The sequence below is a fragment of the Theileria equi genome, chromosome 1 (genome assembly GCF_000342415.1).
Source record: "Theileria equi strain WA chromosome 1, complete sequence".
Classification (NCBI taxonomy): domain Eukaryota; phylum Apicomplexa; class Aconoidasida; order Piroplasmida; family Theileriidae; genus Theileria; species Theileria equi.
In genome coordinates, this window is record NC_021366.1 from 1462390 (window position 1) to 1477876 (window position 15487).

General features: G+C 37.4%; 8 protein-coding genes across 8 annotated transcripts; 2 read left to right on the plus strand and 6 right to left on the minus strand.

The window, feature by feature from the left end:
- Positions 1-64: 64 nt before the first annotated feature.
- On the minus strand, positions 65-1296 carry BEWA_024790 (hypothetical protein; the record flags this gene model as incomplete). Its single annotated transcript, XM_004829239.1, has 7 exons — positions 1156-1296; positions 925-1064; positions 766-885; positions 613-731; positions 509-578; positions 397-473; positions 65-361 (listed from the first exon to the last, which is right to left on the minus strand). The coding sequence occupies exons 1-7, from the start codon at positions 1275-1277 to the stop codon at positions 65-67; spliced, it is 945 nt and encodes a 314-aa protein (XP_004829296.1). The 5' UTR covers positions 1278-1296.
- Positions 1297-1631: 335 nt separating this feature from the next.
- On the minus strand, positions 1632-3380 carry BEWA_024800 (hypothetical protein; the record flags this gene model as incomplete). Its single annotated transcript, XM_004829240.1, has 1 exon — positions 1632-3380. One exon carries the CDS (start codon positions 3378-3380, stop codon positions 1632-1634), a length of 1749 nt encoding a protein of 582 aa, XP_004829297.1.
- Positions 3381-4060: 680 nt separating this feature from the next.
- Positions 4061-6964, plus strand: BEWA_024810 (hypothetical protein; the record flags this gene model as incomplete). The annotated part of the gene is made up of 1 exon (XM_004829241.1): positions 4061-6964. One exon carries the CDS (start codon positions 4061-4063, stop codon positions 6962-6964), a length of 2904 nt encoding a protein of 967 aa, XP_004829298.1.
- A 71-nt stretch (positions 6965-7035) lies between these two features.
- BEWA_024820 (hypothetical protein) lies at positions 7036-8562 on the minus strand (the record flags this gene model as incomplete). Its single annotated transcript, XM_004829242.1, has 1 exon — positions 7036-8562. The coding sequence occupies exon 1, from the start codon at positions 8398-8400 to the stop codon at positions 7036-7038; it is 1365 nt and encodes a 454-aa protein (XP_004829299.1). The 5' UTR covers positions 8401-8562.
- Positions 8563-8677: 115 nt separating this feature from the next.
- On the minus strand, positions 8678-10302 carry BEWA_024830 (hypothetical protein; the record flags this gene model as incomplete). Its single annotated transcript, XM_004829243.1, has 1 exon — positions 8678-10302. The coding sequence occupies exon 1, from the start codon at positions 10079-10081 to the stop codon at positions 8678-8680; it is 1404 nt and encodes a 467-aa protein (XP_004829300.1). The 5' UTR covers positions 10082-10302.
- Positions 10303-10412: 110 nt separating this feature from the next.
- On the minus strand, positions 10413-12009 carry BEWA_024840 (hypothetical protein; the record flags this gene model as incomplete). The annotated part of the gene is made up of 1 exon (XM_004829244.1): positions 10413-12009. Exon 1 carries the CDS (start codon positions 11811-11813, stop codon positions 10413-10415), a length of 1401 nt encoding a protein of 466 aa, XP_004829301.1. The 5' UTR covers positions 11814-12009.
- A 13-nt stretch (positions 12010-12022) lies between these two features.
- On the minus strand, positions 12023-13878 carry BEWA_024850 (hypothetical protein; the record flags this gene model as incomplete). Its single annotated transcript, XM_004829245.1, has 7 exons — positions 13753-13878; positions 13560-13717; positions 13378-13473; positions 13250-13342; positions 13109-13193; positions 12300-13075; positions 12023-12151 (listed from the first exon to the last, which is right to left on the minus strand). The coding sequence occupies exons 1-7, from the start codon at positions 13847-13849 to the stop codon at positions 12023-12025; spliced, it is 1434 nt and encodes a 477-aa protein (XP_004829302.1). The 5' UTR covers positions 13850-13878.
- Positions 13879-13984: 106 nt separating this feature from the next.
- BEWA_024860 (hypothetical protein) lies at positions 13985-15462 on the plus strand (the record flags this gene model as incomplete). Its single annotated transcript, XM_004829246.1, has 3 exons — positions 13985-14132; positions 14289-14699; positions 14735-15462. The coding sequence occupies 3 exons, from the start codon at positions 13985-13987 to the stop codon at positions 15460-15462; spliced, it is 1287 nt and encodes a 428-aa protein (XP_004829303.1).
- Between the last annotated feature and the right edge of the window lie 25 nt (positions 15463-15487).

Below are 15487 nucleotides of genomic sequence, written 5' to 3' on the forward strand. Positions count from 1 at the left end.
GATACTGGAGTCACAGGGATAGTTTATCTAGGCCGACATCATTGAGATCCTGTACATTACATTATTACTCTAGTGCACGTACCTCTGGCAATATGTTCCCCTTTGTGAGCGCTTCTTCGTTTTCCTTGATGATATCATCTAGATCAATGTCTTCATCGTAGTCAAAGTCATCAGCAGCACCCTCATCATCCATAAACAAGTTCGGGTTGAACGTAAAGAGGTCCTTTCCAGTGAGCTGTTCTGTACCTTCTTTCTTGACCTTGTCCTTCAGAGTGTCCAGACGACCCTTTTCCTTCTCTTCACGCCACCTTTTAAAGGATTCTTCAGTGACCATTTCACCTCCCGGAGGCAGTTCACGCCTCTGCAGATTTCGTAATTATGCACATATTCACAAACTTGACGTTCTATTTTTTCTTCCAGCGTTTCTTCATCTTCTTCCACCTCTTTTGGCACGTCAGATTTAAGAATAAAGCCTGTGAGTCTCTATATAGACACGGACGCAGCATACCAGGAGGAAGACAATGACGGTACTTGCATTCATCACCACCGTTAGGACACACCCAAAACCAACCGTATTTCTAACGATAAAGGATGTGTAAGTTCCATTCTTACCTTTGTTTCTACAGCTTCCAAAAAATATTTACAAATAATGTCAGTAGTGCAAGCATTTGTATTCTTTTCCATAATAACACCTTCCAAGGTCCCAAGATCCCAGGAAGCCATATTATCATCTGCATGTGTTAAAAATGAGAATAAACAACAAACCTTCTTTGGCTCTTTGTATGCGTTGATCGCAATAGATATCAATCTTTTGGTCCATTCTGGATTGTTTTGGTTCATAAACCTTTTGAGCATCAAGGCTCGCTTGTTTTACAGTTTCAGTAGCTAGATGAGATAGTTAATACAACATTGGAGACCACTTACTTTTAAATAGCGAGGCAATCAGAGCCTTTTGCTGGAGCAATTTGTTTTTTTCTTCATTTTCCTTTTTCTGTTGAGTTAAAAACTTGTCACTGTCCTTTGGAGGTTGCCCAGTGATTTGTTGTTGTACGCTCTTGATGTATCTGAAGGATTTTGTGAATAGAAACGAGATTTGGATCATGTCCAATTTTTCACAGAGAGAGTTGGATGAATAGATGAAAAACGCTATCTTACTTTTGTACTGATTTGCTCTTTTTATTTTTTAAACCAAACGTTTTGTCTTCTACGATTTTTTGTTTTTGTTTTTCCAGAGCCTTTTGCTGGGCCTTCTGTTGTTTTGCAGTCCCCCCCGCCATATCGCCGTAAGCTCACGACTAATTTACAAAATTCATGCTTTATATTGAAAAATCCACCTGAACTGGCGTTAGAGGAAGGATTTGGTGGGGAAATTGGCACTCCCACACATTAGAGCTGTACTTTGTACCTTATTGGTTAATAAATGGAGATTTTTAGAGACTTTCCATTAAACACCACGGATGATTATGACTATGTATGGAATCTCGCACGTTATAATGTTCCAGAACACTGGGAACATACGTACCATGTGCATATGTTACTATCAACCGTAACTAACGGATAACTAGGGTCTAAAAGAGTTTATATACCAGATATAATCTGCGAATACTGGTATAATTCACAGCAATATGTGTTTACTTTATATTTTGCAGATATTGCTGGTAAGTATATAGTTTGAATTGAGGATTCCTCATCATGCGATAGATTAGGTCGATGTTCCTTACATCATCATCGTTTTTGACGATAATCCAACATGAAGTTTCATCAATCCAGCTTATTGAGATCCACAGAGGCGACCATATCTTTGTGATTTCCCATTTCTTCCATGTATTTGGAAATCCAAACATGTAAAAGTGCCTCGCCATATCATTTTCGCTGCTCTTGTTTAGGTTCATAACATTCGGTTGTGATTTTACTAGCCTGATTGAATTTACTACGCCTTCCAACATGCTCATTAGTTTATTAATTCCATGATTTCCCCTCGGTAGTTCACCTTCATAGCGTGTTTCTTTGGTATTTTGTTCTAATATACTTTTAATTGTTGTATTTTTGCTACGTAGGATAGCATTTACTTGCAGTATGAATACTATACTTGTCATAAAGCTATCATAGCCGGCATCATGCATGGCAACACTGTCTACGTTAATGTCATTTATAAGGTCGCCACAAGTATTTAGATATCTTTTGGATATAAGAGGATATAGAGTCGTAGGAACATTCCATGTGGTATTTGGAAGTGGTTTAATTACAAATTCAACAGACTTGCCAACTTCTGTTGCACATAAATGATCAAATAGCCCCTTCAAAGTAGTGGAAGTATTGTTGGAAAATATATCCTGACTTTCTGCGATATATTTTGTGTCAAATGTATGAGGATGCTTGCTTATCCACGCATCTTTAAACTCTTGGACACTCTCGGGGAGATCCTTGTAGAAGGTCTGATAGATATGGAGAATGTCATAAAAGCAATTGTGCCCTACTATAATCTTTTTATTAGCAGATATAGCATCCAAAAGCAAACGCAAACCAACTTCCTCATCCACGGAGGCCATTTCACTCTTCAACTGTAAAATCTGTTCATTATACAACTCATATTCTGATTTGTAGATACACAGGGCTTTGTCATTGCCTCTTCTAGTTGAGTGTGAGAAAATTTGTGGATATTGCTGTCCAATGATGGTATGCATCAGCAATCTTTGAAAAGCGCTTTCCATTGGTATTTCCAGTGGTTTTATATCATCAGAATCTATCCATTCTTCGATTTTATTCATGACGCTTATAGCTGTATTGCGATCATTTTCATCTGGTATAGTACTCATGTTAAACTTTACAGGTTTTACTGAAGGTTTAGATTTAGTGTTGCTCTTTGACATTTCAAGCATTTGCTGCAGCTCCTTCAATCTTTCTTCTATCACCTTTTTTTTCTCTTGCTCTTCGTGTGGTTTTAAGTGCAAAACACCATTTCTGATCCAACTATTAAAGTCAAAATTATTATCCTTTAAAAATGATATGGTGGATGTGTTAACTTTAAATACAGTATTATCACTAGGGAACGTATATATAGACGTCGGAGTTATATTCCATACTCCATTTTCCAACTTTGCCATAGTTAAACCTATTTGACAGGGTATAAATTGTTTTGCTCCTGCCGAATGAGCCTCGTAGCACTTATCAATTCCAACATATCTATCATCTTTCAAATGTAATCCAGTATATTCCATATCAAAAGCTATAAAATCAGCGTTTTTAATCGCTTCAATAATAATATTGCGATGCTCTTCCCATGTCAATTTTGAGGTGATGTTTGAAACTTGTTCTTCTTGAGTCATTCTATTCATACGCAATAATCTGGTATTATTGCATGTAGGAGTATTGGTTAACATTGAGATAGTCCTACTTGAGTGGTTATAAACCACGCTTTTGAGTCCATTGTTGCGAGTTTCAAACTCTTCCTTCAAACCTATACATCTTCCGAATATATTATGGTTAGAATGGTTATTGAAAGTGGTGTATCCTCTTTGGGGGAGCGATTTAGGGAGATAAAGAGGATTTTGTGTCCTAGGTAGAGAGGTCGAAGTACAAATATTGGTTTCTAACTCAGAATTCCTTTTATTACGACAAATTCCAGCTATATCCGATTTAAGCCGCAGTTCTTTTATACAAAACCTAGACAAGGTGTAGAATTCCCTGAAATGTTGGCTATTTTTAGAGCGATTTATGCCTTTTAGCGGGAGCTCTGTGAGCTCCTTCATAAACGACATGAGAATGTCACATATATACGATAATATGAAATAGGAAATGCCTATGGTTATTACTCCAAAGTTTAAATTTGGGTGGCTTGTGTCTGGATGTCGAATGTCTCTCCATTGTACACTAATGCCACACAGGTGGTTTTTGCGTTTACAGATGCACATTAATATAGAATCCATTAAAAATTTTTTATCAGTAAATGTAGTTTATTGCGTATGTGTAATATAGTTCATCTACCTACGTCAGTCCTTGATTTGCCATATGGGCATAAGTTCGTCAATTTCTAGGTAGTAAATGTAGTTTCGCAGTGAAAATGCTACACGACATACTTTTAGCTTTGTCTGGACACAGCGGCGATATAATCGTAAAATGTGTCGAGCCCTTTGTAGGTTTTGCTGTAAGTAGTGAATTTTCACTCGCATATTCCGAAGTTGATATTATCAATTCTATCGTAAAAACGGGATGGCAATACAAGTGCATTAAGCGTTTTTGCAGAAGGGTTAAGCGTAGTGAATATTTTCTGCTAGTAAAGAATCTGTTTGCATCCGACAATTCCGAAGAATCTCTCGATGCGAATCCATCTACACATATCGTACCGAGTAAAAAGATAGGTTACTATGGATACTATATTAATGCGATGTGTACTGGTATAGAAAAGTACCTGGAAGAGTATTTGGATCATCTGATATCTATTGAGAATACACTAATATCCGATCCCACATTGCCTCTTTCCACATTTTCCATACTTATGTGTAATCAAAAAGAGATAATAAATACATTAACAAAAATAATAACGGATTATGAAGTTCTCATGAATGTTAGAAATCCAAATATTTCTCCTGAGGATTTGATACATTCCACAGAAATTTGGGATACTCTTGTAGATAAATCTACCAATGATATTGCAGAAAACGTCTATAGAAATATAACTTTGTGTTGTATGGAAGCATTTAAAATGCAGTTGAAAGCATGGATATGCTATGGTCAGTTGTTGGATCCTCATGGAGAGTTTATTATTTCCAAAAGGAAGATTATGTATGGCAAAGGTTTAGATACAGATATATCCATGTATGAGAGTTTTTACAATGATACTAGTTCGGAGGGTTGTGAATTTGAATGGGATTTTAGATTCTATATAAAATTGCCAAAGGGATGCAATTGGGGTGTGTGCAGCTATGAAAGTGCAAAAACCATTCTTTTTATAGGAAAGGCAGTTAGAATGTTGATTAGAAAGTATCACAATGAAAATGATTTAGAAATGTCAGCTTCCAGTTTGCTTTTTGACGATTGGAACGAGGCCTGCACTAATATATACAGTTTTTCGTCTGCTATAGATAGATATCGAGAACATGTTTCGAGCATGTTTTGGACATATATTAATGAGAGTTACAACTTTGAGGATATGTTAAACCTTTTTAGAAATGTATACCTTATGGGTCATGATGCCCTCTTTTCTGACTTTTTAAAGAGAGGATGGAACTGCATGTTAAAAGAGTATACATTTGAGAATTTTAACAAGTTAAAGACTTTAGGTTGGAAATATGCCTCATATCTGATAAACACTGATTCATTTTACAACTATAACACATTACAGAGGGATATTGGAACAATGCTATCTGAAGGTCTGTATAGAGGAGATACAATGTATTCGTCCGTAGCTAGTACTTTGTTGAAAGATGAATTAGAATGCCATGGACCTTCCATTAAAAATATGAGTACGCTTAAATTTCGAGCAGAAAGTGATATATCACGTGATATAATGCGTTTGGCTACTAGCATAACAGCATGTAGTGACATGCAGGAAATAGTTCCCGAATCCCCTTGCATTTATTCACAGTTTGATCTATGTCATTATGTCAATCATTTTGACTTAAAGTCTTCACAATTTATTGATTATGGCTCCGTCAGAAGACGTGCAGATGGATGCTTTCTTATCTGTTCATACAGTACTCTCCCAGCTCCGAGTGGCATTTGGCTCGAGGAAATAATATATATTTCCAATGGGTTTGAAACTAATATAACTGTAAATGTCGATGATATTCATGAAGAATTGACATTTTCCATAATTTTGCAGTCAAAAGTCGATCCAAAGGTGTTGAGAGATTCTTTCTTGTATTGCAAACAACAGCCTAAAATCGATGATTGCCTTTCAATAACCTTCACAGTATCTCCTTTTGAATTCTTAAATGTTAAGAGAGCAAAGATACATGGAGAAATATCCCTTGGTTATAGGGGAATTGAAAATACCTGGGGGAAGGAGATCCTTACGAATATTTCAGACACGGTTCAAATTAGTAGTGCTGACATGACACTTCCCATCCTTTTTGGTACACTTTGTCTTCCTATTTCCATAAAATTTTTAAAACGCCGACTTTCAGTAAAGATTTTGCATGAAGAGAATGAAATGAACTTTTACGCAGGTGCATTGGATACTACCCAAATGCTAACACTAGATTCTGGAAATGCATTCATAGGATTATTGAGTGATCTGAAAGGGGCATCTATAAGAATAGTAGAGTGGTATTTTTACGGAGCACTGGCAAAGTATGACATGCTTCCATATTATGAAACTACATCCTTCATAAACACCAGTGCAGATCTATCAAGATTTCACGATTTTTCAAGGGTTGGACTCAATGAATGGATGTATATAGGGTTTTCTTACAAATATAAGTGGCCATTTTCTGTGTTTATTACCTTAAATCGCTACAACAGTCTGTTCCAGTACCTTTTATTAATTAGACGTTGTGTTTATGGACTTGAGGATTTATGCCTCATAAACACTAGTATGCGACTATTAGCATCGGATAAAGATCCAGAACGGATGGATTCTTTGAGGCTTTTGCGCAAGTTATGCTTGATGAGGGCAAGATTTCATATCCATATAAAAAAAATAATGATAAATTTACACCAAGATATCATAGATGTTTCTCACAGGAAGCTTCATTTCTATATTGAGAGTAACAGCGACTTTCAAAAAATAAAGAAAGCTCATGAGGATCACCTGGATCACATTGCACGGTTCGTTTTGAAGCTTTTGATATTTTCCTGCAGCAACTGTTTTATAAAATCTGAACAAGCTGTGAAATCCCTATTACAGTGCATAGATATTTGCTTCAAGTTCACAGCGTTATACCAAGACATCACTGCGGATTTGGAATCACTGAGTACCAAGCGCATTGGAACAACTTCTCAACTACTGGACACATGCGGGTAGGTACTTATGTAAGATAAATCTTCTGCAGGAAATATTTTGATGGTGGCATAAACATGTATGAAAACACCAAATTAATCATGCACAATACGCCTTCTTTTAAGCAGTAAGACCATTGGTCCTGTTAATACGAGTCTTGCTATACAGCATCCAATATGTATTCCCTTGGCAGACCCAAATTTATGAGCCAACATATTAAGACCAATATTGCTAAATAGGATCACGCCAATCGATGTTACTAAACATCCCTTGATACTTCCAGAGTAGGAGAGAGGTACTTCCTTATCCAGATATATATAGTACTGCGTAAGGAATAAACTGTATCCTAGTGACATTATAATACTTGAAATTACACTAGCCGCGAATGTGTTGAAAATCATGACAATGTGCATGATAGAACACATGACATTTAAAAACACAATAACTGGAACAGAGCCAAAGTTATCCAAGAACCAAATGGAAATAATGGAGAATAGAAACGATAATGGGACACACACTTCGTTTATTCTCATTGCCGTTTCCATATGGGCATAGGTAATTGGGAATGATTCCCCGGCAAAGGTTAGAGAAACAATGCTAACCATTGCCGCCAATGAAAGTGTCATAACATCAGTCCTAGAAACAATTTTTAGGAAGTCTGCCAAACTCCATTCTGGTTTCTCATCCGCAGAAGTACTGGCAACCTCCTCTCTGGCTTCTCTATATTGTGATAGACTAGAAATTTCCACCTCTTCTTTTGAACCCTTTGGAGTCTCAACGTCCTTCGGTTCAGGAGCTAGTTTTACTCCATTTTTTTCAATATCTCTAGTCAAGTCATCTGGAAATACTAGAAACGATAGGAGCATAAACGGTAGATGGGTTATCGCAAGTTTTGTGTATATGATAGCATGAGATGAAGCATCGGGGAACCAGTCGTATATATAATTCAAGACCACAGTATAAAATGTCCCCAGGGATAACGCTATCGAAACTGCTATCATACAAAGATTGTAGTACTTTGTAGTGTATTGCGAAAGTGTATATACAGGGAAGGCAAGCCCATTCGTTGTAATACCGCAAAGTATGCAACAAAGCATGATCACAGGTGTGTTAGCATGGTATATCGGGATTAAAAACCAAGACAACATCCTAAGGAATATAGAAATGATGATAGTTATTCTAGGACCAACATTGTCCATACACATTCCTATAAATACACTCGATAAAAACTCCGATATACGATAGAATGAAAGTAGCCTACCAACCCTATAAGCCTGAGCTTTACACTTTACTTTGTCCTTCTTGATAGCGAGGGCCAGCTCAGCGCTGGTACATTCGCTTTCATAAACTCCCTCCCTAATCAGGTATCGTGAGGTGGATGACCACCCATCATAATATGGACTAATCAGCACCGACAACGCACAATAGAAAACTATACGTACAACCAAATTTAACTTCATTTCCCCTCTGCTCGTCAACTATTTTACAAAATTATTAAAAGATGTAGTTAGACAAAACTATTAATGTACAATCATCTGGTAAACCACAAATGTACATTAATTTTAAAAATTACAAGCACAGTTACAGATCATTTCTGATCATTTAATTGAAAATATGTGACCCCGGCAGCAGCGCGCCCGGACCCCATAGCATCACCACTCGTAAAGATTCCCGGTGTGTCAGTGGAATCTAAGAGAGCCAGCGTCATTTTTCGACACGTCACATATATAAGCTAAACTATATTGATTTCGTTCTTCCCTTTTGCATCAGGTTTAGGAACGTCAGAGAGCCCAGGAATAAAATTCTAATAACAATCATTGCCACGTGGATGTAATTAATACAGTTATGCTTTTCCACGATGGATATCAATAATATATTCAGAAATAGAACGAACCCAGAAAGTGTATTGATCGTGCCAATCAAACTCCCGAAGTATTTGCTGTTGAAAGTCGACTGTATGTATATGTTCATCTGAGTGAATAGAACGCTTCCGTAAATTATTAGAGTTATTGATGAGAATATTCCCGCGATTCTGCTAGTTCCAAATGATATAAAGTGATTTATTATTGCGAATATGTTAGTAACTATTACTATGGTCAGTGGCTTGACAGTTTTGTATGAAAATCCGATTAGAAATGTTAAAATAAAACTAAACGACATCAGATACTCGTTCAACACAATGACGTCTCCAAATTGTCCATACATTGTGGAAAACATGAGTTGAACAAAAAAGAAGTCCAGAAAATTTAAAACAAAATATGGACATGTTATAAGGTATTCGGTACTGGTTATGTATCTAAGAAACATCTTGCTATTCCAATCCTTTTCATCCATGACAATTTCATGGTGAATATCACCTGCATCCGTAACAATTTCAATATCTTCATCATCCCGTCTACTAGACTCACCACTTTTGGATGAACAAAATGAGTCCACAGATCTTTTACGACCAGTAGTTGATTTTTGAGTTTTTGTTGGTGGTGGCTTCAAAGGAAAGATCGCAAGACCAATCATTAAGCATGGAATGTGCGTAACCAGTGCAGAAATAAGTGTGAATCTGTATGGATTTGGATCTATCAAGCCCATTAATCTTTCAAGAACTACAATATATAACCCTGCAAGTGTGATTCCGATACCCATTATGGTGGTTGCAAACTCCTTAAAACTCGTGGTATACATGTAGATAGTGAGTGTGGGATAGGCGATAGCATTCCTGGATAAACCCAGGAGTATGCCACTTATGATTACCAATACGTTATTAACTCCTTCTATTGAAAATATGACCCATGATGCCACCCTCATTGCTATTCCAATAAGAAAGGTTATTTTAGGTCCAAGGTTATCTAGAAGGAGTCCTAGTGGAAATCCGACAGTAAGAACAGATAGTCTAATGATGGATCCAAGCTTTGCAATCATAAATCTTTGGGCTGAGCATTTGAAGTTGTCAGAGGAAGGCCCTATGCGCTCCGCTAGAGAGCATTCGCTAGCATAAACGTTGATCCTGCATAGGAACTTTTCAGTTGTAGTCCAATTCCCAAAATACGGTCCTGTGAATATTAAAAGGATGAAATAGATGAGCAGGCGGACGCTGAACCTGCACCTGATCTTTGTATCCTTGATATTATAAATACGGCCAATCATCTTCGTGAAAAATGTCTAATATAAGTCACATTGGCAGTATAGGCCGATTTCTCCCGAAATTGTGAGCATGACGAGTCATTTATAGATGCAAATAAAGCAAATAATATAATACACTATCCCATTCACATGTTACGGATTAGAGAGGGATAAAATTAGGAATTAAATATATGAAAAATACGGTGTTACATTAAAGCAGATTATAAATTCAATATCCACTACACGTTACCCGAATCACACCACCAGCAACGCCCGCTGACCCAGAACAAACATGTATAATAATATTGATATATGAGTACCTTTGTTATAAATTGTATACTAGAAGCAAATATTGCTATCTTTTGTTTTCCCTACTTGAAACGTTCAGGACAGGATCCAGCATTATCATGCCAAAGATCCCCAAGAATACTAGTCTTATTACTAATAGAGCTCCGTAGACCTTGGGAATGTTAGCATAGTCCCTGATATAATTCATTAGACCCATATTAACAAGTATACTCAGACCTCCTACCGTGTTTAAAAACCCAAGTATACTCGAGTAGCAAACCTTTGAAACCCTCGATTCAAGGTATATGTATACCTGTGTATTGTATATGGAATAGATACACGATAAGAATATCGCATAAACGATTCCCCAACACGTTCCAGAGAATAAGGAAGATATATGCATCAGCGCGAAGAGAGTTGACATGATCACAATAACTGTAATTGGCCTTAGAAATCTATAAATTACCATGAAAGCCAGACATAATACAAAAGACAATGGTAAGAGGTATTCTGTGAATTCAAGAACAAGTTCATTATCTCTGTATGATATTGTGAGTGCTTGTTGTGAATATGTTAGACTCACGACATTAAAAGCATAGTATAGTGTACAAAGTATCACGGTTTTTCTACTTATAGCCTTCAAAAATCCGTAAAAAGTCCACTTTTCTTCTCCATCCAATGAAGACAGTTCACTATTTCCAGATTCCGTGTCCTGGGTAGTACGTTCTCCCCGTACAGATACTGCACTAGTCTGACAAAGAGTATTTTCCTCTTCTGGTTGATCCATTTCCGTTTTTCTAGTGAAGATCGATAATTCCATTTTTTCATCTTCGACAGGAGCTTCACCCAATACGCCTGCTGGAAATGCTCCTATAGAAAATAACAGGCAGGGAATTATAAGAAAGACAATAAATCCAAGGGCAAGTGTACGATGGTCCATTAATTCGTAGTAGAGAATTCTTTCCATGCCCTTAATAAGAAAGCAAGTGAATGAACTGGACATTCCTATATAGATCAGGGATTGCGCCTTATACTCTTTAGTATATCTTTCAATTGTCAGTGCTGGTAATAATGTAGAATTCGTGCAGATTCCCACGAGAATCATTGAAAGCTTAAGTGTTGCATCGTAGTTTGGAAAATAACCCAAGAGTACCCATGAGATTAGAGCTAAGATGACTCCAATACAAGAAACTATACGAGGTCCGTAGCAATCGACTGATATCCCTATGAATACGCTTGATAGAAACTCAGACATCCTGCCATATGATAACAGACTATTTACCCTCAGTTGCTGTTCCTGACATCTGTATGTGTTTTTTCGTGGCCCCTGTTGCTCAGTTGGAGAACAAACATCAGCATAGGCATCACTCAAGAAGAGATATTTCTCAGTTGTGGTCCAATTATCAAAATATGGACCACATACTGTGACAATCCCAAAATATATAAACAACCTAACAATCCAATTCATGCTCACTTAGACCCTATATAAATAAACGGGAAGGTCTGATACACGTCAAAATTTGACAGTTACCCTCTGTACTGTGATTTAGTCCTTGGACAGCACTTTCGGCGTACGAGAAGGACCAATAATTGACTTAACAAGCCTAGATAGCGCTAACAAATAAACTACATTGGATCAACTAAATTTAAGAATAAATAAGTACAGAAAATAGTGCCTTATGACCTAGATGGGGACCAGAGGACCAAGTCATCGTCGTTTGGTAGTTTCCATACTCTAACATCGCCATCAGAACCTCCGGAAATGAGAGTATTTCCATCACGAATCAAATGGATAAAGTGGACTTGCTAAGTATCAGTGTGGCTTGTGTGTCTATGTACTCTAACCTCATTTCTGTGTGCTATCCAGGAATACAGCATTTTCCCTGTTACCATACACCAGATTGCTATAGATTCCTACAAATGAATTATATTAGACATGGTAGTACAGACTTACATCGTATGCTGCGATAATCTGTCTAGAGGTGCTGCGGATCACAAAGTCATAGACATTGTAGGCAGCAAAGCTTGATCCCACTGAATTTATGGAAAACTGAGCAGATCTAATACTCATTGGGATACTAACATTCACGATTTCCGAATTCTTTGTACTAACTTTTCTTATTGACGATAGTTCAATCACATGTGCATTAGAACGAGGACCTTGATCAGGATCTACTTGCGCCTTTGCCAAGGAGTAGCATGATATGCAATTCCCGTGCGCAACAAAGACATTTTTTTGGTTTGTAACGATCTTGTGGATTGTACATGGTTGCGGAATTGATACCGACTGTATAAACTGTGGAATTTCTTTGCCCATATAATACATGTGTAGCACATTTCCTGTAGTGCCAACAATCATGACATCGTCAGATGTAGTTTCTGATGTCATCAATTTGTCACCATTAAGTCTTTTGCTTAATTTTCCTCCTCCAATAACTTTGTTAGTCTTGACTTCCACACGTCTAATGTTACCGTCGTAACCACATGTATAGTAGAGGTTTGATTTGAGGGATATTGTAAGAATAGCATTCTCGTGTATTAGTACCTCATCTAGAAATTCCAATGTCACTTCCTTGGGTTTAGCTGCTTTTATTAGTTTAAATCTCTTTACATAGCCATCACCTGTTGCAACAAACAGTGTGGAAGTATCTTTATCATAGGCCATGCAACGTACTTTTGCTATAAAGTCCATATGTAGTTCTAAGTTAAAACCCTTTTTTATACCTTTTTCTGTACGAATTTTGTCTCTATGGATAGACATACCAAAGCTGAAAATTCGAATTGCACCAATCACATCTGGTTCAATTATGGACCACAGTCTTCCTAATTTACTCAGAACAGTTTTTTCCTGTATATAATTGTTCAATATATTGGTGATCCGTCACATATGGTAGCTAGACGAACCTCGTATGAAACAATTAATAGTGAATCCTCCTCTAGGCATACATAGTCAGATACAGATAGGTTGTAGGCTTCCGTCCCTGTTAGATATTCCGCCTATAGATAACGCATGCCTTTTCTATGGAACATACAGCAACGGGTTTTGGTACCTCCTTTAGATGCTGAAGTAAATCAACAAAGGTTAAAACGTCGATACTTGATCTTGTATCTGGGCGACGGAATAGTTCCTGAACGATGATTTATGGTATGAATTGCGCACACATGTACGAGATATGGTGAATATAGACACATTACACTGATAGGAAATACATACCAACAGAAATTCTTGAAGAGAGGATTCCGCATGATGAAGTTCATCAAGGGCACCAAACCCCGCAGCAAAGTTCACATCGGGTAGGAAAGGGACATCCGAATAGTTATTTCGTAATAAGGTATCTTGAAGTTGTTCAAATTCCGCAAAGCTCTTGTGTTCTACAGATTGTTAGGGAGAGATAGACATTACTTACTTGTCCATTTTTTACCGGCATATTTCACCTCAACTTGGTACTGAAAACGGTTCACTTGGCTATTCTTTACCAAAATTGATAAAGTAGATAGCTCCATTTTACAAGGTGTGTAATCAAACTGGTAATGTGCAGAGTTGTCGTTTCCTCCCCCTATAATGGCATGGGCTTTGAAATGCAGCTTTAGGTTCCTCTATTTGATAATTTATCGCATTATATTAATATCATATCGTAAATGAACTTGGAAGATAGAAAAGACTTTGACGAAGATATGGACAGCTCCGTTGACGATACCATCGAGGAGATTGTGGAAGAATCACAGGAAGACTGCGATACTGGAGCAAAACGTATATGGAGGAAAGAAGAAGGACCTCTTAAAGAAGGTAAGATTTCTATTTGGTGGACTATAAATCGCGTCATTTGCATTCATATGTGATTTTCTGGGATTTTGCGGCGTTGCTGCGACATAAATACACTTATTAATCATTTAATTCACATTTATGGAGAAATATCCGAGAGATCATACAAGTATATTTTAGGTGAAGAGCTAGACGTCGCTCCAGGATGCTACGACATGTTACATACCATATCTCTCGATTGGTCGTGCCTCTCATTTGACATTCTCAATGACGACTTAGGAGCTTGTAGAATCCAGTTTCCTCACGAGTGCTACGTAGTATCTGGGACACAACCTGGTAATACTCACGGAATGGAATCGTTGATTCACGTAATGAAGTGGTCCAACATAACAAGGAACTTTGCCGAAGAAGAAGATGAAGACGAAGAAGAGGATAAAAAGTGCAAGTTGAGCTTGAACAGTATTTATCATCCAGGAATCGTAAATCGCATAAAAGCATGTCCACAAAGTTCTAGACTAGTATGCACAATGTCCGATACAGGAAAAGTGCATATTTGGGATATTGAACAACAGTTGAATAACATAGATGATGGTGAGTTTCTATAGTATAAATATAAAACTTTATAGGTAGTTTTCCAAAGTCTAAACAAAAACCCCTGTATACCAATGTTATACACGATATAGAGGGATACGCTGTTGCATGGAGTCCTAATAAAACAGGAATGCTTGCCACTGGTGATTGTAACGGAGGTATTGCTTTGTGGAATCCTGTTGAAGGTGGATGGAGCGTTGATAGATTTTTTAAAGATTCTTCATCCGTTGAAGATATCCACTGGACTCCTGGCAGCGATGTTTTTGCTGCAGCATGTTGTGATGGCTCTGTAAAGCTATTTGACATAAGAATAGGCTCAGACCCTCAATGTTCTATTTCTGTGTCTGACTTGGATGTTAATTCTGTATCTTGGAATCCTGTCCAAACCACATGTATATTGACAGGTGATGAAACTGGTAGTGGAAAGATATTCGATGTGCGTTATCCTCAAGCACATTTATCTCAGTTGAATTGGCATAAAGAAGCGATTACTTGCGTTGGATGGCATCCACAAGATTCTTGTGTTTGCGCGCTGAGTTCTAGAGATGACTCTATTTCTCTTTGGGATACATCTGTAGAATCACAGCAAGTTGGAACTGAAGAGGGTGACACGAACCTTAATGATGTACCCCAGCAACTCTTGTTTTTGCATATGGGACAAACGGAAATAACGGAGTTAATGTTTCATAATAATATTCCTGGCGTAGTCATATCCACCGCTGTTGACGGATTCAACATATTCAAGTGTATCAACATAGATTGATCGTGTTAAGTCATGAAATGAATAT